Source organism: Cloeon dipterum, chromosome 3 (genome assembly GCF_949628265.1).
Source record: "Cloeon dipterum chromosome 3, ieCloDipt1.1, whole genome shotgun sequence".
In the NCBI taxonomy this organism is placed as follows: Eukaryota; Metazoa; Arthropoda; class Insecta; order Ephemeroptera; family Baetidae; genus Cloeon; species Cloeon dipterum.
The window spans coordinates 34,679,315-34,701,546 of NC_088788.1; the positions used below are offsets into that span (position 1 = coordinate 34,679,315).

At 45.7% G+C, this 22,232-nt stretch overlaps 1 protein-coding gene and 1 non-coding gene across 6 annotated transcripts in view; both read right to left on the reverse strand.

Annotated features, from left to right (window-relative positions):
* The window catches only part of LOC135940366 (signal-induced proliferation-associated 1-like protein 1), a 34,371-nt gene that overhangs the window by 3,124 nt on the left and 9,015 nt on the right, over nucleotides 1–22,232 (reverse strand). For 2 of the 5 annotated variants that reach the window (XR_010574844.1, XR_010574843.1), the window contains exons 1-16: nucleotides 14,628–15,143; nucleotides 6,630–6,977; nucleotides 6,210–6,488; nucleotides 5,623–6,017; nucleotides 5,294–5,562; nucleotides 5,088–5,239; nucleotides 4,912–5,027; nucleotides 4,620–4,858; nucleotides 4,461–4,564; nucleotides 4,009–4,408; nucleotides 3,696–3,948; nucleotides 2,832–3,203; nucleotides 2,628–2,771; nucleotides 2,495–2,539; nucleotides 1,415–1,868; nucleotides 1,144–1,309 (exon numbers count right to left, since the gene is read on the reverse strand). Coding sequence is in view for 3 of the 5 variants with exons in the window: in XM_065485213.1 (XP_065341285.1) it covers nucleotides 1,144–1,309; nucleotides 1,415–1,868; nucleotides 2,495–2,539; nucleotides 2,628–2,771; nucleotides 2,832–3,203; nucleotides 3,696–3,948; nucleotides 4,009–4,408; nucleotides 4,461–4,564; nucleotides 4,620–4,858; nucleotides 4,912–5,027; nucleotides 5,088–5,239; nucleotides 5,294–5,562; nucleotides 5,623–6,017; nucleotides 6,210–6,488; nucleotides 6,630–6,977; nucleotides 14,628–15,083 (4,192 nt within the window). In the remaining 2 variants the exon portion in view is untranslated. Of the gene's footprint in view, nucleotides 1–1,143; nucleotides 1,310–1,414; nucleotides 1,869–2,494; nucleotides 2,540–2,627; nucleotides 2,772–2,831; nucleotides 3,204–3,695; nucleotides 3,949–4,008; nucleotides 4,409–4,460; nucleotides 4,565–4,619; nucleotides 4,859–4,911; nucleotides 5,028–5,087; nucleotides 5,240–5,293; nucleotides 5,563–5,622; nucleotides 6,018–6,209; nucleotides 6,489–6,629; nucleotides 6,978–14,627; nucleotides 15,144–22,232 lie in introns of those variants that run through there. The other 3 variants (XM_065485213.1, XM_065485215.1, XM_065485214.1) reach the window with 3 other exon arrangements.
* Nucleotides 358–429, reverse strand: TRNAE-CUC (transfer RNA glutamic acid (anticodon CUC)). Its single transcript has one exon. It is a non-coding gene; the product is annotated as a tRNA-Glu (tRNA).

The window sequence follows — 22,232 nt, forward strand, 5'->3', positions numbered from 1 at the left end:
TTAAAGCTAGCGAGAGTTTAAAAACACCAGAGAGAGGTGTGTCCGAATTGCTTTGATACCATCATCTGATTCATATGAAGCTAATGAAGAAATTTATTACCACTCGCTATTTTTGGATATTTTATTTTTCTGTATTTACTATGTAGTTTAATGCTTTCCTTTTGTTATTTATAAACCTATTCGCAAATTTATCTTACAATTACAATAAACAAGTTTAATAATGACAAGAAGTGTTAAAACATCATTCGTCATGTTTTAAGCACAAAATATTCTTCAAAAAGTAAGAATAAATCCAAATCAATTAGAATTTACCGAATTTACTATAAAGAAACTCCAAATGAAAAAAGTCAAAAAGGATTCCGGTACCGGGAATCGAACCCGAGCCTCCTGGGTGAGAGCCAGGTATCCTAGCCACTAGACCATACCGGATCTTATTGAACAATTGTGAGCGAGCTCAAGTCAATTCAAGCGGCCTTCATATTACGCAAGCGCAGATGAGCGAGAAAGAAACACCCTGCTATATGTGCACGTATTAATCGTATTTTTCGTTCATTGACATCAGCTACGTAGTACGTACGCTAACAAGGAAACGCACAACATATCAATCGGTAAAATATTTAATATGGTATGTATTCATTTCCGCGACAATTTAATAGTATTTGATCCAAGATGACAATAATTTACCTAAGGAATAGTATCAATCGCTCAATCTATAATTTCTTGAAAAGTGGTCACGGATTAAAAAAACCGGGACATATTATTTGAAATCTACTCGGCGATATTTATGCACGATTTGGTGATTTTTTTCCTAAATGTTTGATAGAAAAGTTCTCTGGGAAAATCGAATGCAGAAATTTAACAGCTTTTTTGTAGTAGTTTTAATTTTTTCTAAATTATTTATTATTTGTCATAAAATATCAAGCTTAATCTTGGCCATTCCGTGAAATAAGGCAAAGGAAAATATGCAAAAAATTGCAAATTTCACTAGCTTTCCGAATTTGAAAATATTTTTGATCCAGCATATAATGCCCAACTCGTAACACTATGTTAGCTCCGTTCATTATTCAAATAATTTAAATATTTTCACAAAAGCACGAGGAACCACATTTGATGGAAATGAATAAATCCGTAAATCTGTCCTACCTTCACTGCGAGCTCCAAGGAGTCTGTCTGACGGCGAACTCGTCCCATTGGAATGGGTATCACTGTGGCTGCCCATGCCTCTGACGATATCACTCCTGACTGCCATCTCAGGCGGAAGACTAGTGCTTTTCAAAAGGTGCTCCGTCGGTTGGGCGAAATCGGACATCTAAAAACGCATCAACATTTTTTTAAGTCACAATCAAAATATATTACAAATGTATGTATTATTACAAATGAACTATCATTTTTTTTTAATAATCATTCAACCAACCTTTGGTGCCCTGGTGAGGTACTCCATAGCCTTTTCGGACCTGCTCTTGGCACCTCGGACGGCGTCTTGCTGCTTCTCGAGGGCGGCGGGCGCGTCAAACTCGACGTAGGGCGTGGGGAAGGCCTGCACTGGGCCGACTGGGTACGTGGCGGACGACGAGAGGTATGTCTGCTCCTGCGGCCGCCCGGCCGCTTTAACCTGGTGGAAGGCGCTGATGCCGTTGGCGCCCAGCCTGATGGGCAGCGGCGGCGGCGTGTCTCCGTTCTCCGACACCTCCATCATCTCGTACCACCGGTCACGCTCGTCGCCCGAGTGGCCGCTCGACGAGCTGGTCATCGTGCCCTCGGGGTTGGCAGCGAAACGCGTCTCTCTGGCTTTGAACGACTTGCTGCTGCTGCCGGTGCCGTAGCCGGAGCTGTTGCTCGAGCGGGGCGGCGACAGGCTGCGCTCATACCTGCGGCACAAAATTCGAAATTGAGCACATGCGTGTCAAGATCAGGACGGAAATGCTACGTTAGTTTGGAACCAGTTAAAGTAAAGCTTTACAGACAATTTGTGAACTGCTTTGAAAAATGAGGAAATAGCTAAAAATTTCCCAGGTTGCCGTTAAACTTTTTGAGAAATTTGGCTCATATGTTTGCATTGTCTCCCTAATGTAAAACCACGATTTATTTAATAATTCAGGGAATTTCCCTCCAAATCCGTACACCACCAGATAGATCGCTACAAGAGATATCAAAATCAAGCGAAAAAATCATTAATAAATTTTGCAAACTGTTCCACATGTGGGGGGGGGGGCATCAAGCCAAATAGATGATAATGCGTCCAAATAAATTCTTAATTTTCTTTTATTGATAAATGTTTTTAGATTAACAGAAACTAGTTTTAAACCAAGGAGTGTGGGAACCGTTACACTCGGTCCCGATTTCATAGAAGAGATTAGCTGTTGCTAAATTTCACAAATGAACTTCTTTCTACAGTCAACAATACAAAGATAATTTTTTTAATTGTGGGCCTGTAAAGCTCTACTTCAAAAGAGGATAGCGTACAGAAGGAGTAGTGTAAGGAACGGTTAATAACCTCTTTATGTTTTGTGTATTTCCTTGCTTGTATTTTAATTTGGCACTGTAAACAACAAACGAACACAAGTTTTAGTAAAAAGTACGGTGTTTAGTGATTTTTAGACAAAAGGTATTCACATCCAGAGACTGACCTCTTCTTGTGGTTGGCCGCAGCCTGCTGAAATGCCTGCTTGCTGTGACTTTTCCCATTGACCATGTCATCGTGTCCATTCACATTCTCATAGTCGCCCTCGTAATTGCTCAGAGTATATTTGCAGTTGGGCAAATTGCAGCCCCTGAGATAAAATAAAAATAAATCTCTAAAAAAAAAACACCAAAGGTAACAAGTTTCCCACCTTCTCGTCACTCCATCCACTTGGGGTGGTATCACAGTGACGGTGACCATGATGGACGTCTTGAGGAGGTCGACCATTTGGTCGTGCGACAGCGTCGACACGGCGACTTTGCAGATCTCGACCAGCCGAGCACCCTGTCGCAAACCCGCCTGCCACGCCAGGTTAGCCGGCTCTACCTGAGTGACCACTCCGTCCGGCTGCACGTGGAAACCGAGTTGGCCCGCGCCGTTCCTGCGCAGGGCCATCTCTTGCACTGGACAGCCAGGGCTGACGGTCCTGAGGCGTACGACCAGCTCCATCAGCTCGTCTCGCTCGCTGTCCTGACTAACGTGGACAGTGATGCACTCGCCTTGGTGGTAATAAATGCGCAGGCTGCCAAACCAAAAAATTAAGTCTCAATTAGTTCCAAATTTTATCAGGGTGGTTAAAACCAGGCAATTTTAGAGGGAATAAATTGGCTTTTTTTAATTGGTTGGAATTTATGGCTGAAATAGGTTGTTAACTACGGAAACAGTATTAAGATTTTAAATTTTTATTTTAAAAATTGTTTCAAGTTGTTTAAGCAACTTTTACTTGTTTGAAATTTTAAAATTCAAGGTGGGGATCTTTATAAACACGAATTATTTTATTTTTGTTAATTTAGCTGGCTAAAAGCCGACATTTTCGGAACAGGATTAAGCCTATTTTTAATTTCTTAAATTGTTGAGTTGTTGTCATTTTGTATCCATTTTTATTTTATCTCTAATCTGGTTTGCAATTTAAAGATCGCATTACATCAAACCACAATTTAATCAAAATTTCTAGTTCCTGATTTTTAATAAAGAGATTTCCTACTTGGTTTTTAATAAGTTATTAATAAATTACCTGCTACCACTTGCAGACCATCCCAAAATCGACCTGCACGGCGTCACAAAGATGATGTCCCGCGAGCTCTCCTCGATCAAGACAAGAGTTTCAAACGAGATTCCCAAAAGACAATCGACCTTGCTGGAGAGGCCGCTGTCGTCCAGCACGACCTGCCAAACCACCGCTCCCCTTTGCTGAAACGACTCAGCCACTGATCTCCTCTGGGTGCAGTTGGATTTGTCCTTCTTTTTACTGCTGAACGACAGCATTGCTGCAAATGCGGAGAAAATTTAATCCATAGTACTTTCATTCAACATTTAAATAAACATACAGAATTTCTGACTGGTCTCGATGGCCGTGGAGGTGCTGTGGTTGGCGACCAGGTCCTTGAGGTACTCCTGCCTCGTCCTGGTGGCCATCGTCACGAATTTCTCCGACCGGTGCGCCGCGTTCTCAGCATTGATCACTTTGGCCAAGAGGAAGTCGGCGAAATCCTTCGACCGGGGGAAGGAGGCATTTTCAGGCAGCGGAGGACCGAAGATCGGCACGTCCTTGGACCTGCTCACCGCGACTTTGTAGTGAGCGCTCTCCGTGCACGGGCTGATGGCCTGCACCACGATGAAAACGTGCTGGAACTGCGAGCGAATGTTCTTTGGTGTGAAGGGAAGAGCACCAGGCTCTTGGAAGACGACTGTGACGATATCGTTGCCGATGTGCCTCTTGCGCAGCAGCTGGGAAGGCACAGTTTAGTTGGAATTCAAATGCAGCAAAACTGGAGCCTACCTGTTGCCTGTTGTTGGGTGTGAAAGGTAGAAGGGTGGAGACGTGGAACATGACCTCACATTCCTGGTACTGCGAGTACACAGAGTACAGGCCTGTCGAGTCAGCTGAACGCACAAAAATTTGATTAGATTTGCAGACAAAATATTGACACTGGCTTACTCTTATTGTCAAGGCCGGCTTTGTACTTGTCAAAGCCCCTGAGCCTGACTCTTTGGCCGATGGTTTCGAGGAACTCGCTGAACGCAGGCCCAGCCTCCTCGTTGTTGTACATTTCCTCCTCGGTGCCCTGTCCAGCCCTGCAGTACATCACTCCTACTTTGTAGTGGTTGCTTAGGCCCTGCTCGTCCAGCTTCGCGAGTTGCTCTTCAGTCGCAGTAGCAGACACGCCAAGCCGCAAACTGATCAAAACAATTCAAGTTAACACGCCTTGACCGCATATTTCCATTCTTACCACTGGTGTTGGATTTCTGGCGCCACATATTCCAATAGATCCTTCATGCTGGCCCCTTTATTCGCCTTGCTGCTAGGTATAGCATCTTCAAGAATAGCACCTCTCAGGGTCAGCAGCTGCGGATATTGGATGATTGGTTTATTCGAGGAAATTGGTTAAAATATGCAGCAACTCACCTCACTAGTTCTAACGATAATCCTGTACTGATACAAAGTCGACCCTATACTGTCCATTTGCGTCGAGTGCTGACTATCATCAACCTTTTCTCTTTTAATGCTGATGGCGACTGGCCCCAAATTCTCGTCCAGACCAAACCAATTTTGGTGCTCTGCAAAATTAGGAAATACTGAATAAAAAACATAACCAGAAGCTAGAACCGTACCTTGTCCTAAGAAATGTTTTCTGTAGTAAAGCGCTCCTTGGTCAGTGCTCTCGATGGGACGGTTTGGCTTCTGGTAGGGACAAGCCGCGCTCCTCCACAGGCACTCGCTAGGCGTCGACTCAAGAACGGAAATTCCGTAGGCGAGCGGTGGACGGTGCATGATCGGCGGGACAGGTGTTTGCTGAGCCCTTCGCTGGGGGGTGGCGATTTTGGTCAAGCCAGCCTCCCTCTCCTCCTCGCCGCCGATTTCGTTTCTGAAGAATGGGCAGCTGGGAGAAAAGAGACAGTTATAAGCATGAATTAATTTACAGAGGCAGAAATCAAGCTACCTGTCCAGCAGCTCGTTTTGCCTGCCGTCGCCAGAGTCCTCGTCGAGGTGCTCGCAGCTGGAGCTGTTTCCGTTCGAGAGCGGGGCGTCTGGCGTCGAGGACCGCATGGACGCGGCCGACGCGCCGGTCGCCGTATTCCTCCGCCGCAGCAGCAGCAGGTTCTTCAGTCTGGAAGCGGCCAAAGGCAGGTTGGCGGTCAGACTCTGACAGTCGTAGTGGGCAAACGCCCGCCGCCGCTGCCTCTCTTTTTCGTCATCAGTGGCCACTGCGGACGAGCCGTCTACTCCGTCCTCAGTCTGCGCTTTTCCTCGCAGCTTTTTGAAAATGCTCGGCGGCTGCTCCGCCTCCTTCTTCACCGACTTCTCACCCCAGAATTTATGCAGCTTGGTTTTCATCTGAAAAATTGAAATCGTCAAATCTAAAAAGGTCTAAGACGTTTTAGCTCAACATGTTGCAGCTAACTAAAAAAGTGGAATGTAGTTACAGAAGATGATGTAATGGAAACAAAACGCTAGTTTGTAGTCTTCATGTTTTTTTTTTTTTTTTTAATCAAACCCCTGTGCTCATGTAGTGGAAAATTAACAAACCTTTGGACTAGCAGCATCGTGCTCATTCTCCAAACCAGACGCAACGCCACCATTGGATGACTGAGCGGAGGCTACTGGATCTAGCTGGAGCTGATCAACCTTGCCCCTGAGAACGTCAACAATTCTGGCGGGTCCAGGACTGCGCTGATCCGGCGGCGCCTTGTGTTTGAAGTCCTGCAGCAGGGCAAAAAAGCTGCCCTGGCCGGGACTGGGCCCGTCACCGAGCATGTCGATGGAGCCGTGGCTGCCGTATTCCCTGCGCAATGGACCAGGCGAAACCTGTGGCGAGAATTATGTGTAAAATTGGAAGATAACTAAAATTAGCACAATTCTATCTGTTTTATCTTCAACCAAAAAGATCAGAAGCACCCACGCACATAATCTCAGGCAGATAAGATAACAGTTTCCACGAAAACTCACCTCTTCCGGTTCCAGCTCGAGACTGGAGTTGCTTCGGTAGACGAGCTCCCTGACGGGGGCGGCGGCCAGCGGGGGTGGGTGGTGGTGCTGGTGGCTGGGCTGGTATCTGGAGGCGAGGCGCTCGTTGTAGGAGGCCCGCACGCCACCCAGACGGCCCCGCGCGCTGGCCGCCGTCCCGGAGGCCGGCGCGGCGACGCGGTTCCTCACAACCTCGCGGTGTGGCGAGTGTTGCGACAGCATACTGGAAGAGTAGTAGTCGGCCGGGGGGCGGCCGCCCGCACTGGAGGCCAGCGGAGCGGCGGCCACGGTGCCCGCACTGCTCATCCTGTTGTTCGGGAACTCCCACGCCTGAAACGAAATAGTAAATATTGTTAGACACGGATTTTGGACATTTAAATTCCGAGAAATATTTGTCACGCCTACATTAGTAATAATCGTGATTCATAACGTGAACTTGGCACTTTGTCAAGAATGCTCAAGCGTTTCGTAAAAAGAGGAAGCGGCCGGAAAATCGCCGTCCTTTGTCACCAGCGGCGGGGAGGACAATGCTCAATTTGGTGGCGACAAGCCGAGTCGGAGGAAGGAAGCGGCAGTCACGCACCGCTGCCCTCAACTCTGGAAACTCGACACCAGGCCCTGAGTATGTGCGAGCTGCGCGAGCAACAACAAAAAGTGCCACTTAACCTCAGGCAATAAATGCAATCATCTTCGTTTAGTGTGTTACAAGTGCAAGCCAATTAAACTCGAGGCACTTCTCTTGCAACATCGATCCAGAAAAAAACCGTTTTGAAGGCTTAAGTGTTGTCGCGTTTCCGAATTTCCGATGCCGGGGGAAAGTAATAAGTATAGTGGCTCATTAGTGAGTGGGATCAGAAATATTCCGTTTCTGATTGAAATTCCAACTGTCGTGGAGTGGAAAACTACGCGCAATTCATTTGAATAAAAGGTCGCACGTCACAAGCCGCGCAGCAGCACTCACTCCTTTCAATACCTGAGCAGCAGGTACTACGTACACTTATCTCGCGCAGCAGATGACGACATTCCAGTCGATATGACTAACACGGATTCAGCTCTGATCGTAGCCAGCTCAACATTTTATTGCACCACGCTAAGAAACTAAAAAAAATCTAAAGGAAAAGCGCTTTTAGCGCCGGAAAGAAAAAAATATTCGCCCTATTTTAATAGGCTCCCAGAACACTTCATAAATTTTCCTCCCATTCATGTTGCTTCCTGACAAAAACAGCCGCCAGCAGTTTTCTAAACCCATAGAATCGGAATTGTCCAGTGCCATTGTTACCTCAGAGAGGCTGCTTTGTGTTTGATCAAGGAGAATTCCAAAAATGCGGTTCTTAAGATCCCATTCAGCGAGGGAGATAAATTATAGGAGGGGTGGAAATATTTTTCCTGTGGATCTGACGTGACCACAATACGCATCGAGCGAAAATCTCAAGCTACGAAGCCGTACAATATTGTTCCTTGGCGCCTAGGGGCAGGTTTGAGGAAGCCGTTTAAATTGCTTAATCCTTCCTCCGAAATTTCCGTTGCGGCTTTGCTTTTACTGCCGGCTTAATCGAGGTCCAATTTATCACACCTGACTGTCCGCACCTGAAGGCTCGCACCCTTTCTTAGGATCGCATTCCTGGCTGCGACGGGGGAAGCAGGCACCTCATTAGCATCATCGGCCGTAAATTTGGATTTGGGCGTGCGCGTTGAGCCGCCTCAAAACAAACTGCTGCGGGCGGCCGACGGACGCGGCGCCGCTTTTTACTCTGTTTACACCTAAGGAGTGAAACCCTAATTTTACGCTCGATTTTCCACATCCCGGAATGGAAGGTTTTCTGAGAGAGAAATAAATAAAACTCGATTTCAATCACGAGAGCGTGTTTTTTTATCATTACATTTTCATTCCAATTTTCTTATGAATCGGGCAGGCAGCTGTTGGTCAACAAAAGACGCGCAACAAAGGATGGAAGCGCCTCCCCTCTGGCCGTGAGACAATCCGCGCGTCCAGTCAATGGATAAAAAGTCGCTGGCTGCTGATTTATAAAGAAGACGCGCAGCGCAGCCAAGGGAGGAGGCGCGCGTTTTGTATTTTGTGCACACCGCCGCGTGTGTGATAAATATACGAAATCCTCTACCTGGCGCGGAGCGAGGAGGAGAGGCAGCAGCCAGCCTCTCGAGGCGGCGTACAAAATAAAATGAGAGAGAGAAAGAAATGAATCCCCTCCGCTGGTCTAGTATTTGTAGCCTTGAACTCGCGGTGCAGGCCGCGAGAAGACGGTTGCTCGCAAAAAACAGCCGCCGCGCTTTTTGCTCGTAATATAATCACGCGAAATCGGTCCAAAATTATTTCGACTTGCAGATTTGCCTTCGGGCCTGCCGACGCGGCTCTGCAGTGGGAGGCTGCATCTCGAATCTCGAATCCAGAACGCCGCGCGCGTCGAGGGCAACGAACGCGTGTAATACACTTATCCTACACGCTACACGTAATGTAATATTATCCTGGCCGGCCGAGAGAATGTCACACTCGAAAAAGCTCAAGTCACGCTTGCCAATGAAGCGGTCGGATCAAAAAATTGAATCCGCAAAAGGGGAAGAGGAGATTTAGGAGATGCCAGCCAGTTTTTTCTCCACAAGTGCTGCACGATAAGCAGCGAGATAAAATTCGATTAAGAATGCGCCGAGTTGAATGAGTTTACTTTGGTGATGTCGATGAGTGGGTGAGCGGTCTTGCCGCACGCGTACTCTATAAAAGCCAGCAGCTCCCTGTGATATGCTTTAATTTAACGGTACCGCACCCGTTTCTCTCTCTTTCTCCCATTTACTTGCCGACTGCGATTTTTACACACTTGGGTATAAATCAAAACCAGGTCAGAGCCGAGCATATGGGCACCATGCAGCTCGCAGCTGGAAATGTCAACCGGCGACAGGCTACAAATAAATTAAACTTGGCAAAGCGGATTTTCACGTTAATATTCTCCATATTTCCTGCTCCAATTAAACACCAGCGCAATCTCCGGTTTGTGTAAGCGACCCGTTAGGCTCACATTTCATTCAAAATAGGAAAAATACGCATCTGTAATAAATTTTCAGTAATCTGAACCGATAAAAACAAACACCCAGCGAGTCAATGCGCGAAAATTGGCATTCCGACCCGCTAAGCGACCAAAATCTGTCAGTTTTAACGAGCTCGTCCCACGTTTCGGGATAAGAAACGGCGTGTTTTGCTAAATCTGGACGTGCACCCACCGTGTTACACGCCTGCCGCTCGACACCCACTCGGCCTCGATGTGAATGAGGTGTCAGCGCAGATAACATTTGAGAGGGAAACAATCGGCGTGGAGCCTAATCTATTCAGATTCCACGGAGAAACGGGCGGCGCGGGCGAACATTTTTGCCCGGCGTTTCCTTTCCGGGCCAGTGCGCATGCAAATTAGGCAGATTAATAAGACAGATCGAGTCTGCGGAAGAAACAAAACAAACAAAGCAAGTTTCGCGCGTGTAGCTTCACGCCTCGTGCTCCTTTGTCTACAAAATTCCCCATTGTTCCATTCAAAATGGACAAAAAAGTCGAAATTCGGCCGAGCTCAACGGTCAGATATAATGTGGGGCACAAAAAGGAATCCCTTCTGTTTCTGTCTGTATCATCTGATAATAAATAACGAGACCCGACTCCTGCGGGAGGCCTATAATTTTTTTATCAGTCATCCGCCGCCGCCGCCGCCGCCGCTGCGAAGGAATTTGGTTTTGTATAATACACGTTATTTGTTTCCTCTTGAGTCAAGCGAGAGTCATTCTCGACACTATTATTTATACGTATTACTACTGCCTTCACTGACCCTGACAAGCGAGTTGCATTAACGACTGCTGACCAGCTAGACCACTTGATATGTACATATTCGAACGACGCGAGGTGTGATGATATATATTTTTTTGCCTCGTCCATTAGGGGATTAGTCGCTCGAGCGTGTCTGCTTCGCGTCTGAGGAATTTCCATTAGACACTCGTTCGACAGACGACATTTTTATTTTTTGCACACTCTCGAGCCTTTGACGAATATGTGATTCGGTGGCACACTTTTTCATTGCGGTTTGCACGAATCACGATGCGTCTATTAGGAAATCAATCAGCGCGCCGACTATATAACATTTCCAAGATGCACGTATACGGCAGTTGACCGCAGAATGAAATGCAGTGCACACTGTCAGAAAGCAAATCGATCGCTAAAATTACATCTGCTGGTTGTTTGTGAAATCGGTTAGCAACGCATCTGCTGTCTACATGTGAGACTAAATTACAGAGTAATCTAACTCGAAAACTAAAAAAAATGTATATGAAGATTCGCTTCCTTTAAGCGCAGGAGATTCATTAAAGAACAAGATCTAAAGACAAACATGAATACTTCTGATTGTGAGATAAAGTGGAATGTATTGCTACATTCTGCGCGGCAAAATAGGTCAAGAAAATACAATTTATTCACAATAAAAGTGTTTTCCAGCACGTGTCGTGTGATAATTCTGTTCAGCGCCTTGAGCCTTCATCGTGACGATAATAGTTCAATCAACGCAATTATAGCACGTGCTAAGAGCTTCTGTTTCGGTTAATTTTTTCAGTTGATGCGGTAGTAAAAGTATACACACTAATGTACGATAGAGAGAGGGTTACGTTTCTGTTTTGAATCAGAGGAAGAAAAAGCATACACACAAAATAAATGTGCGTTGGCTGCTTTTAGAGCTCTCAAGTTGCCTTCCTTGTCAGCGTTTGCGTCGCCGAGATTATTTTTTTTACGCGCGGCGCCATCCTAGTTTTTATTTTCTCTTCTCGCGCTGGGAGGCCGCGCGTATGCCGAGCGAGCACATTTCCAGCCATGCTCACCAGCACTTTGCATAAACACAAGCTGGGTGAGGAGAGAAAAAGAGATAGCGGCGGCAGAAACTTGTGGATTTCAAGTTTTCAACGGATGCCTTCGCAGCATCTCATTTCGTGTAATGCCTGCGTGCAACAAAGTCACTGCATCAGATGAAATTAGATGTTACCGAAACCGGATTAATGATGGGTTGAAATAAAAAAAAGAAGGCCGTTTCACTGGATTTGAGTCTAAACATTTTCCGTTAATTTCTGTGAAGCAAATAAAAAATTTATATTTTGTAACGGAAAAAAATTGAATGTAATTAATCCGCCTCTCGAGTTGGATTTCATTTTTAGTACTGCTTCTTACACAGTTTACATAAAAAATATAGAATTTGCAGTCGTATTCATTCGTCTATTTCAGTCGCTCAGCAGCGAGGACAGACACGTATCAACGGCCGTGCTAGGATCAATATTTTGTTATTTGGAGCAATAAAGATAAAGGCTCGAGCATGAATGACGATGTCAGCGATAAAACCCTTCAAACCTAGTCGCTCCACAAGTGTTGGTTTTGGCGAGATAAAGCCTGGCGGCCACTCACGCCTCTTTCGAAAACACAAAACGCTGGCATTTTGTACAGAAACACTCCCCATTTCCGCGTGGTGAAATAAAAGAGTCCTTTGTCTCTGGAATGCCATCCAGATTGGACTTTCTTTCCTGCAGATCTTGCACAAGGAGATGTGAGTCAGCGCGGCAATTACCCCGTAATTGCGTCCCATGCAAAACCAGAGCGAGCGCGGGTGGTGCGAACCAATCTCCGCATTGTTAACGAACTTCTCTCAGGCTTTCACTCGACTCATTAGACAAATTTCGATGTCTACGAAGATTAGAAAAGAGAAAAGGGTCCAAATGTAGACTAATTTGCCTGTGATTTTTTTTTACTAGTCTCGTCCCGATCCCGAGGCGAGATCTGCGCGCACGCTGAGAAATTTGTCTCTCTCAACGCTCCTGTGTGATATTCACTGGCCTCGAATGGGCTGAAGGAGTAGCTGCGTGAGCGATTTTACAATTTGTTTGAATTTCCTCTCAGGGCTTTTGCATTCCTCATTCGCACACAATTAGCCGGCACCTGGAAATAAGGTGCAAATGGCCGACGACACAAGTAACAAAAAATGATTTAGGTTTAAAACGCGTCGGTTCTTTGTGTATTCATACAGCCACTGCACTGACCTTGAGGGACTTAGGCAACCCTATACTTCATACGTCGAGAGTGCCGCTGGAACGGACATTCCGGGGCGCGCGCATTCCATGTGGGAACCACCGGGCGTCTGCATGCAAATTCTCAATTGTTATACATACATTATCCAAGAGTCGATTATGAAAAAAATGTTCGCCGCAGGAAACGAGCCCCTGGTGCTGCTGGTTTTTCCGCTTTGCAAGCTGGCCAGGCAGCCAGCCGCACGGCCTTCTCGTGCGATTTGCCGCTCACTACTTTCATTGAGCATTATTACTGACTCTTGTCGAGAGGGTACTGAACGGTGACTTTTCAATAGCCATTATAATGCGCGCGGCACTTGCAAGAGCTCTATTGACACAAACACACAACATCAACATTTCAGCAGCGTTTTAACCGTTTTCCTTTTCACGAGCCCTCGAGGAACGAAGTACCGGTGCTCGGCGTAAAGATTCGTGCGAAAATTCGCTCTCGCGCCGACTAGAATTTCCTCAATTGAATATGTATATCAGTGAGTGTTCCAGCCGACAACAAATTGGTACAAATAATTGAGAATCGGTGGATGCGCTTTCTAAAATGCAAATCGCACCGACCCCGAGTTGAGTCGTGAAGAAAACGGAGGCCAAAAAAGTGTGCGGGCACGGCAGCGAAGGGTTGCGTTTTACTTTTCACTTCCCCTTTCGCTGCGGTCTCACGTTTTTATACTTTTTCGTGGTTGGAGCCACATTTAACGGGCGGAATTATTTTGATTCGACGCACGCACACTCTTGTTTTTGCAGCAATTCAGGGTGGAAAACGACTTAACCCCTGGTACGAACAATGTGCGTGAATCACAGCGTGCAATTTCGCGGCTACCGAACACCAAACAAAGCGCGGTTGAGTCACGCTGAGCTCGCACGTGTTCCAAAGCAAAGCTGCCTCTGAACAAATAATACACCTTTTCCACTCTGTGTGTAAATAAACACCCGCACGTCCGTCTTTTCTTATTTTAGCACTCGCGTCGAGCCGATCGATTGATCGAATTCGATTCGCGGCTGGCGCACGAAAGCCGGCTCAGTCAGCACGTCATACTGCCAGTCGATACATAATTAAGCAGCAGCAGGTAAATTCAGTCACTTCCAGCTCACATGCCAGACGGAAAAAAGCCTGCTGAAGGGCTTCACGCGATGCAGAGGGGAATCCATAAAACCTATAAATAAATGAGACAAAAAGAGTCTCAGTCGGAGACTCTTATTTGAATCGACGCTCCAGTGCTAGACAACAGAGCTGCGCCTACGTTTCTGCATCAGATAAACAAATATGATGTGCCGGCCGGCGCCTCCGCTCCGCATTCCGCACGTCGCGTGCGCCGCTCGCCCTCTAAACCGTGCCCTTTGACATTTACTCCGAAATTCACAGGGCTCACGTGACTGCAATCCATTATTCAGATTTCTGTTGTGAATGGCAGCGGATCAGTGCATGCCCTTTTGAATGACAAAAAGCAGCAGCAGCAGCGAATTACGTGCCAATTAAACCGATTTCTGGGTCGATGCAGCAGCACGCAATCAAATACACAGGATCGTTTCTACGAAATTACACACGATCGAACCGAAATTAAAAGCTATGATTATTACATGCTATGAACGGTTCTTTTGGTTTGATTGATAATGTTGCTTAAATAGTCATATGTTTTCCTTTTTCTTGACTCGGCTTCTTGTTATGAAAACTTGAAAACAAGCTGTGTGATAATATTTTTAGTTAAACCTCCTAATTTAAAATAGGAAGTGTATTTTCCATGTAATCGGATTGCAAAACCATCCAAACTCTGACTGACTAATTCAGCCCCTCCAAAAAACATCAATCCAAAAAAACATGACACTTCCTCCCTTATTGCACACGTGCGTCCTCCGAAACAAAGAGGCTCGCGAGAAACAAACCTTCCGGCCCGCATCCTTGGTAGCGGCGTGCACGCACGACGTCGACCTGGCGAACCTGGCCGATGGCGTGTCCCTGTGGAAGCTGCCTCCGAGCAGGTTCCTCTTGAGCATCAGGCTGCGCGAGGAGGCGCGGATGTCGGCGACGTAGCGCTCGATCAGGGGGTCCTCGTCGGGCAACAGGTCAGGAGCCCCCATGGGCAAGGAGGGCGCCACGGCCACCGCCTGGCCCATCATCGGCTGCGACCGAATCGCATGCTGTCGCAGCTCACACTGAACCAAACTGCTCGAGGGCAGGTGCAGAGAGGGGTGCCCCTCAAGCCGTCCTCGGATAGGGGTGCCACCCCTCGCCAAGACGTGCGTGCTGCAGCAGCTGCCCGCCAAGAAATCATTGCCTTTGTCGCGCCAACAATGCGAGCCATTCTTGTAAATAACGTCGTTGCCTGCCGCTGACGTCATGCCACTCTTGTTTGATCTTGTTTCACTGGGTCGCCGCACTTTGTCGGAATTTTTCGATGGAGTTGTGAGTTGTTATCGGGCTTGAAACGGGAGACGAACGATAAACCGCGCCAGTTTAATGCAACACGTTTCCTCACATTTCCAAACACTATTTAAAAAGGAGAAAATTCGTGTAATGGTCGAATGAGGATGTATGTTCTTTGCCTTTCTAAAGATATGCGGCAGTCACTTCCAGCTGGCGCGGTAATGGATTTGGGAAAATGTTGACCGTAGCAACTACATAAAAAACATGTGTACTTCTCTAATATTTACACTTCAAATTTGTCAATAGCAGTTCGACCATTTCTGAAAATATTTTGAGTAGGAGGTCTCAGCCATTTGCGCTTTCAAGTATCACGTTGAAAATATCGTCAGCTGTGCCAGCCGCCGGTGAAAATGGCCAGCCACCGCCGGGCAAAAAAAGTTCCCGCCAGCCGCCGCCTCAAATCTCGCGGCTGAGACCTCTCTCTAATTTTGAGCAAATTGTGGCTCCCCCTTTTTATTATTATTGTGTGTGATGATGATTATTCTCATGCTGCTGTGTTTCTTTTCCTCAATGGGCGCTGCTGTGTGCGCATTTAAACTAGCATTCACTCGCGCCGCCGTGCACGCGAGTGCTCAAAGGCTTCTTTCTTAAGCCATGAGCAGCAGCCTCCGGTTTTCTTTCACTCTGTTTTTATTCACTGCGGCCGCCTTTTGTTTCGGCCAAAGATTTTTCCGCTCCGCGGCCGAGCGGTGAAAAGACCGTCGATTCAAATTGCTCGGAAAGTTGCTGCGGCTATAACGAGTGTGTTGGCCGGTGCGAATCTTTGATTATTTGTACTTTGTGCACAAATATAATGTCGGGGAAGAAATTCAAAAGAAGTGCAAATAGCGTTCTCTTCATTTCCCCTGCTGAAGGAAGCTTATGTCATTGATCCTTTTGAAAAATCTTTTCACGCCGGATCTTTTGGAGATGGTGATTTCATCGCTGTTAGTCATCGACTCGAAACATTCGAATTTCTGCATGCAAAATATAACAGGATATGAAATATAATTCTTTCTATAATAAGAATTAAAAAATTCTGAATCAAACGACGCACTCATTACCAACAAATGGTTCTGAGTCAGTAGATTTACAGTTTGGACGTGTTAGTTTTAAACATAACAATTCGCAACGCCTTTCGCATTTAATTTACTCCTGTTTGCAGCCCTTGGTGCAAGACCGGCCGGCACATTAGCGATCATTCTTATTATTTGCCTAAAACGAAAGTCATCCTTATGGCTCCGAAGAATCAACAATAGGCATGCTAGTCTACTTGCTCAGGCGGCAATTGAATCCATTTAATCCGTGCCGCTCTCGATAAAGCGCGTCAAATGCCAAGAATATAAAGGAATCAGCTTCTTTTCCGGTGAACGATTCTGGCTCGTCACTTTGTGCAAGACACACTTTGGTCAGCTCCAGCACTGCTCATCTGTGAATAATATTCCAATTCGGCCGCAGTCCGTTAGCAGCACGACTCTCACAAAATTAATTCACACACACAGTGCCATTTTTTGCCGCTACAAAATACAGAAAAGATAGCTGCCGGCTGTGTGACGCCAAGACGAGATTTATGCACCAGTTGTCGCACGAAATTTTATTTACTGACCTAGTAGTTCAATTTTTGGTCACGCCTAAAACGCTGTGCTAGTGACTCTCCTTATTTCTAGAACTCCGCAAACTCGTTTTTGCAGAACAGCATTGGCGAATCATTTAAAAACATTAAAAATTAATAATGTTCCAGTTGTGCAATTCAGACTTATTGGCACTCTTCAAGTTGCATCATCACTTATGTGAATTTTCTATTTGCGCGGTAGCTGAATAAGAACAAAAGCCTTCGACGATTATCATCGTACTAGTGAGATAATTTTTTGCCTTGGCGGGGGCCGGGAGAAGGTGTTAATTAATAAATTGCACAATATCAGGCAGCACGGACCATTTCCCACGACCCTTTTGCGAAATTTCAGTCATTGCAAGGTACGACGCGAAAACAATGTGTTTAATGGACGTGAGGCGTGAATGTCAATGAGGAGAGGTACTTTTTGTGTTTAAATAATGAGCGGATGCAGCCGGCAGCTCCATACTTTTCGAGTTTGTTTGGAGTTGTGCCACAGAAGGGACGCGGTTGAGTGACCTGCTCGCTGTTCGTTGGGCGCTCAACATCGGTGCGCGATGTTTTTAGTTAAAATTTTGTAATGTCTCTTTTAGCAAGGTGAATCTTACGGTGATTAATAAAATACCTGTAGAAATTTAAAGGTGACGATCGCTTTAGATTGCTAGACTCTCTACCACCAAGCCCAGAGTCTTGTCATAACTGTCACTCACCCTCACATATGGTCATTAATTTACATTGGTGTTATTGTTATTTATACAAACAATTAGCTGTGCGGGTAGAATTTGGGTTCCTTTTTAGATTTACAGGCAGACAGTTTCCTTATTTATCTTTCAACAATTTAAATGAGGAAAACTCCGCTTGTCCCAAAATAATAAACCTTTCCCAGAGGATATTTGCTGAGAAACTGGGGTTTAACCCTTTCTCACGGTTTTCATTTAACAAAATAAATGATTTTCTTCTGGTTGACCATTTTGTTATTTTATCTGGTCACCATTATGGATATTCATTAATCATTTGACAAGTATTGAGTTTGGCATCTAATTATTACCTTCATATCAACTTAATTCCCTTGTTAATTGCGAAAAAAATGCTGAAATAGCATAGAGATATTACAATTTTTTAAATAAATTTCTTTGATTCGCTGCACAAACGAGTGGGTGCAGAGCTGCAGATTGAATCACGCTGGCCTGCTGTGCGCGACAATAATAAAATAATATACCACAACAAGTGAAACAGAAGCAGTTTGGATTGTTTTAACGCTTTATGCACACATGATGTTGCGGAATTCGATCGCGCAGTGTGTCTGTGCAATCAAACGTATTTCTTGGAATTCAGACGTCTCCATTTTCGACAGCACAATAGCACATTTCGGCATTGTCCGCCCTCGATACTGCCCGTCAGTTTCCTCGTTCCCAAATAGACAGCCCATTTGTTCTCGGCGCTAATTAATCTGACAGCCATAAATTAGACCGTCATCCTCCCCCGCTCTCGATCGTTTTCCTCTCAGCCAAGCACAGATCGCTATTAGAGCTCCCCCGCAGCTCCGAAGAAAAGCAAATTCCGGCGGAACGCAAAAAATATACAATGCAGTGATGAGAATTGGCTCCCTCGAGAGACGCTCCGGCCACTCGCATGATTAGCTCGAAATGAAAAATTAATTCGGCGAATAGAGTCATGCATGCGTTGCACGGCATGTTAATTCGTAATTGCGCGCTTGAATTCGGCGCCACACCCTCGCAGCGAGTGACCAGCACGAAACAGGAGCGGATGTTACGAAAATTTCACGCTGCAGCAGCGACCCGCGCACAGGATGTGCAGAGGTGGTTGCGGTTTCGGCCCTATGATGAGTTGCAATTCAAAGGCTTCATCATGTATCCGTCCATCCATCCTTCCACTCTGTACTGGCTCAATGAATAATTTCTCAAAGTGGGAAAATAGTGATTTCAGTGATTTCTAAATTTTTCCTGGCCTTTTTATTATTCTTATTTAAAGTACAACAAACAAAGAGTGAAAAATCCTTACCTTTGCTATAAAAATTAGGAAAAAGCAAAATGTTTCCCAGGTTGCCGTTTGAATTTTTGAGAAAATCGGCTCCAAAATTTGCATGGTATTCAAGCATTGTCTCCCTACTGAAAAATCGCGAATTTTTCACAATTTAGGGAATTTTTCCTCAAAATTCACACACCGTTGGATAGATTGCAACGAGAGGGATCGAAATCAAGCAAAAAGATCGATAAATTTCCCAAAATATTAGATTTAACTGTTCGTCAGTCATGATTTCGCTATCGCACATTTTAGAGATAAACTACTACTGAATTTCACAAACAACATTCGCAATCATCTACTTGCTAAAGCCAACAATCTTATTGTTACTAATTGCTGTAAAGCACAGAAGATAATTTTGTTGCGAACAACAATTTTGCATTTCCCCTCTAAGTGTTAAAATTTTTTAATTCTCTTCGTGGGGAAAGTGACAATAATGTTACAAGGAGAAAACTGTGCAATGTCATTTTCTGTTTTGATTTCCTCCGCCTCTGCAGCGGAAATGGCAGATTTCTTTTCTCAGCATAGTAGCAAGAGGAAAAGAGTTTCAGCAATGAGACACATCCGAGACGAATCACAGCGTTATTATTACTACCAACCAACGCGTCCATCGCACACCCCTTCTCTAGTCTGAGAGGCAGTTAGCACGTGTCGTGTCAAAATGCAGGATGTCGGTGTTTTTTTTTAGTTTCATTTTCCGCCATTCACATGACACACTCGTCGAGATCTGCATCTCCGGGTGTAATTATAACCGCACTCGGCATCGTCAGCAGATTTGCCCGCGCCCGAAACACAAAAACAAAAAACTGTGCTGCTCGCGTGCGCCTCTGTTGCAAAGTGTCGTCGCGTGCTTTCGCAGGAGGCCTATTTCGCAAGCGGCGGAAAAGTGACGGAATCGCCGAGTGAGCCGGTTTCGCAGTCCTTGTCACTTGTTTAAATGTACGAGCAGAACTAGTATATTATGACGAGTCGAGGCAACACAATAGGGTGCTCAGGCGCATGCAAGGCGTGCAAAGCGTTCCCACACTACCTGTTATCATATGGCGAATACAATTACGCGCGTCGATTGCGTTTACTTTTCTAAATATGAGAAAAACTCTCATAAAATAACAAACCGCGCGGCAACGTGCTTCAATGTGGATCAAGGGGGACCGTATAAATAATATTTCTTATCCCCCGGCCTGCTCCCACGAAATAAAATTTGCCTTACGTAAAATTCAACTTCTGCTCAGAGCCAGTGACGCAAAACCGAGGTCTAGGAGTGAGTCTTTGAACTCGCGATAGGCGTGAAGACAGGAACTAGGGTTTTATCTGTGTGGAGGAGGCCTGGCCAATCGAGATTTTCTGCCGCCGCGCGCTGCGTTTGATCCGGTGCTTCAAAGGAAGAGATGCCAAAATCTTTTTAGAAGCAAATTTCGGTTTTTGGTGAGAATGTGACTAAACGGATTTTCCCCATTGCCGAGTCCTGACAATTGACATCGATACGTCCATTCGGATGATTTTCATGCCAATGAGCCGTAAAGAACAAGCGCTAAGGTCGCGACGGTTTCAAGAACGAAAGAGGTCCTCGGTGCTGGAAGACCGCAGAAATATGAGATATGTTTGTTGGGTAGTATTTCATCAAAACACGCGCAGATTACCATACTTATCCAATCGCACACAAAAGTAATTTATACATCTATCAGTTTTAGAAAGCCGAACGGGTTGAGTCACGCGTCGGCGGGGAGAAAAATCCTTCTGCATCTCGAACAATGCGATTCGTCTCTATGTTTAACGACCCTCATTAAAATTTTATGGATCAATTTGGAGCAAGAGAGGACGAGGCACAACAAACGCAGATTTTGTCGTGTCAATTATATTCTACATGCCGTAAAATCGCCGTCATCCTGTATCTATCCGCACGCAAACAATTCCTGTGTGAAAACAAAAATTGTACCGCATGGAAAGGTTTTCGTTGCTTGGCCTCAATTGATTTCATCGTGTTAACCTCGTTTACGGTAATTTAAATTAACTTCTTCAAGGGTGTGAATTTAAATACGCTATTAGCTGCTTTTTGAGATGAGCGGCATATTAATACTCGATGGCGGCTGGAGCGGAAACGGCCCTCATGTGGGCAGACTATGTGTGTTTTTCGCATGCTAATACGCCGGGCATACCTGCGTTAATAAACACACAATAGCCGCCCACTATCCATTCGTGCCGCACTGATTTGGACTCCGCGTATGAAAATCTAGCATCCTGCCGACTTCAAACGAGCACCTGCGCGCCATCCGCTTTTAGCAAAACGTATATGTGTGTAATGCCGCTAATGATGACATTTTGATAGCCCCCAAGAGCCCAGAGAAGTGAATTACGCATCAAAATGAGCTTGCTTCATTTTCTATGTTGGGAAATCCTTTCACTCGGCGGGATGTGTGATAATGAAAACGTGCTCGTCTCGTGGCTAATTAGCGCACACAATTAGTGGCCTGCTTCTAACTCATCTGCCTCCGAGTTACCCGCTGAAGGAATCCTGTGAAAGTGACACCTGCGGCCGCGGGTCAAACCAGTCGAAATCGGAGCAATTTTCGGTTTTGAGAGAAAACGTGTGGTGTTTGGTGCGTAAGCAAAGAGATGGATGACGTGTGTCTCCTGATTTAGACCGTGACCTGTTCGTGCAGCTCATGATCTGGACAATTCGATGTGTAAACGCAAAAGAACTTGAAAAATTCGCTTCAGCTAATCAAAAAAGTAGCTGCTGATGTTAATTAAGCAATTCCGTATCCAAATACAGAGGCCGCTTCTATAAAATTAATACAGAGAGCCATAAATGTTTCGACAGAGACTTCATGGAAAGGCAACGTCAGACGAATTAAACGAGAATTCTCGGATCCAGCAGGTGCTGACGCCAAGATCGAGGAAAAATTGTTCATAAAATTCTCTCCGACCTTGTCAAATTCTTCATTGGTCTTTTAATTCCCATTTTTTTCTTAGACGTTAGGCAGCTGTTCGCCCGCCCGCCACCGTGCAGCCGCAAGCAAGGGACGGATGCACGAGCACCAGCCAATCTCTGTGTCTGGAAGCGGGAAGATGCAGCTGCGCTCGTGTGCATGCACTCATAAAGCAGTGAAAGTCATCTCGAGCAATCATTTCCAGCAGAAGTGATTAATTAATTAATCAATTACCTCATGGAAATTCGTGATTTCGAAAGCAAGCGCAATTTCGGCGCAAATCGCCGAGTTTAACGACCTATTAAATTTTTCTGAAAGTGGAATGCGTTAGTTTTACAACTAACTGCCGCGGCATCCGAGAGCAAATAAGGCGTGTATTTTTCTCGACGACCAACATGCGCGCGGAGAGGACACCACACTCCACACGCCATTGGCCAATGCCGAAAAAACTGGTTTCGTCCCGAAGCGAGGGTTCATTGCTACCGCGCTTTTGCACGGCG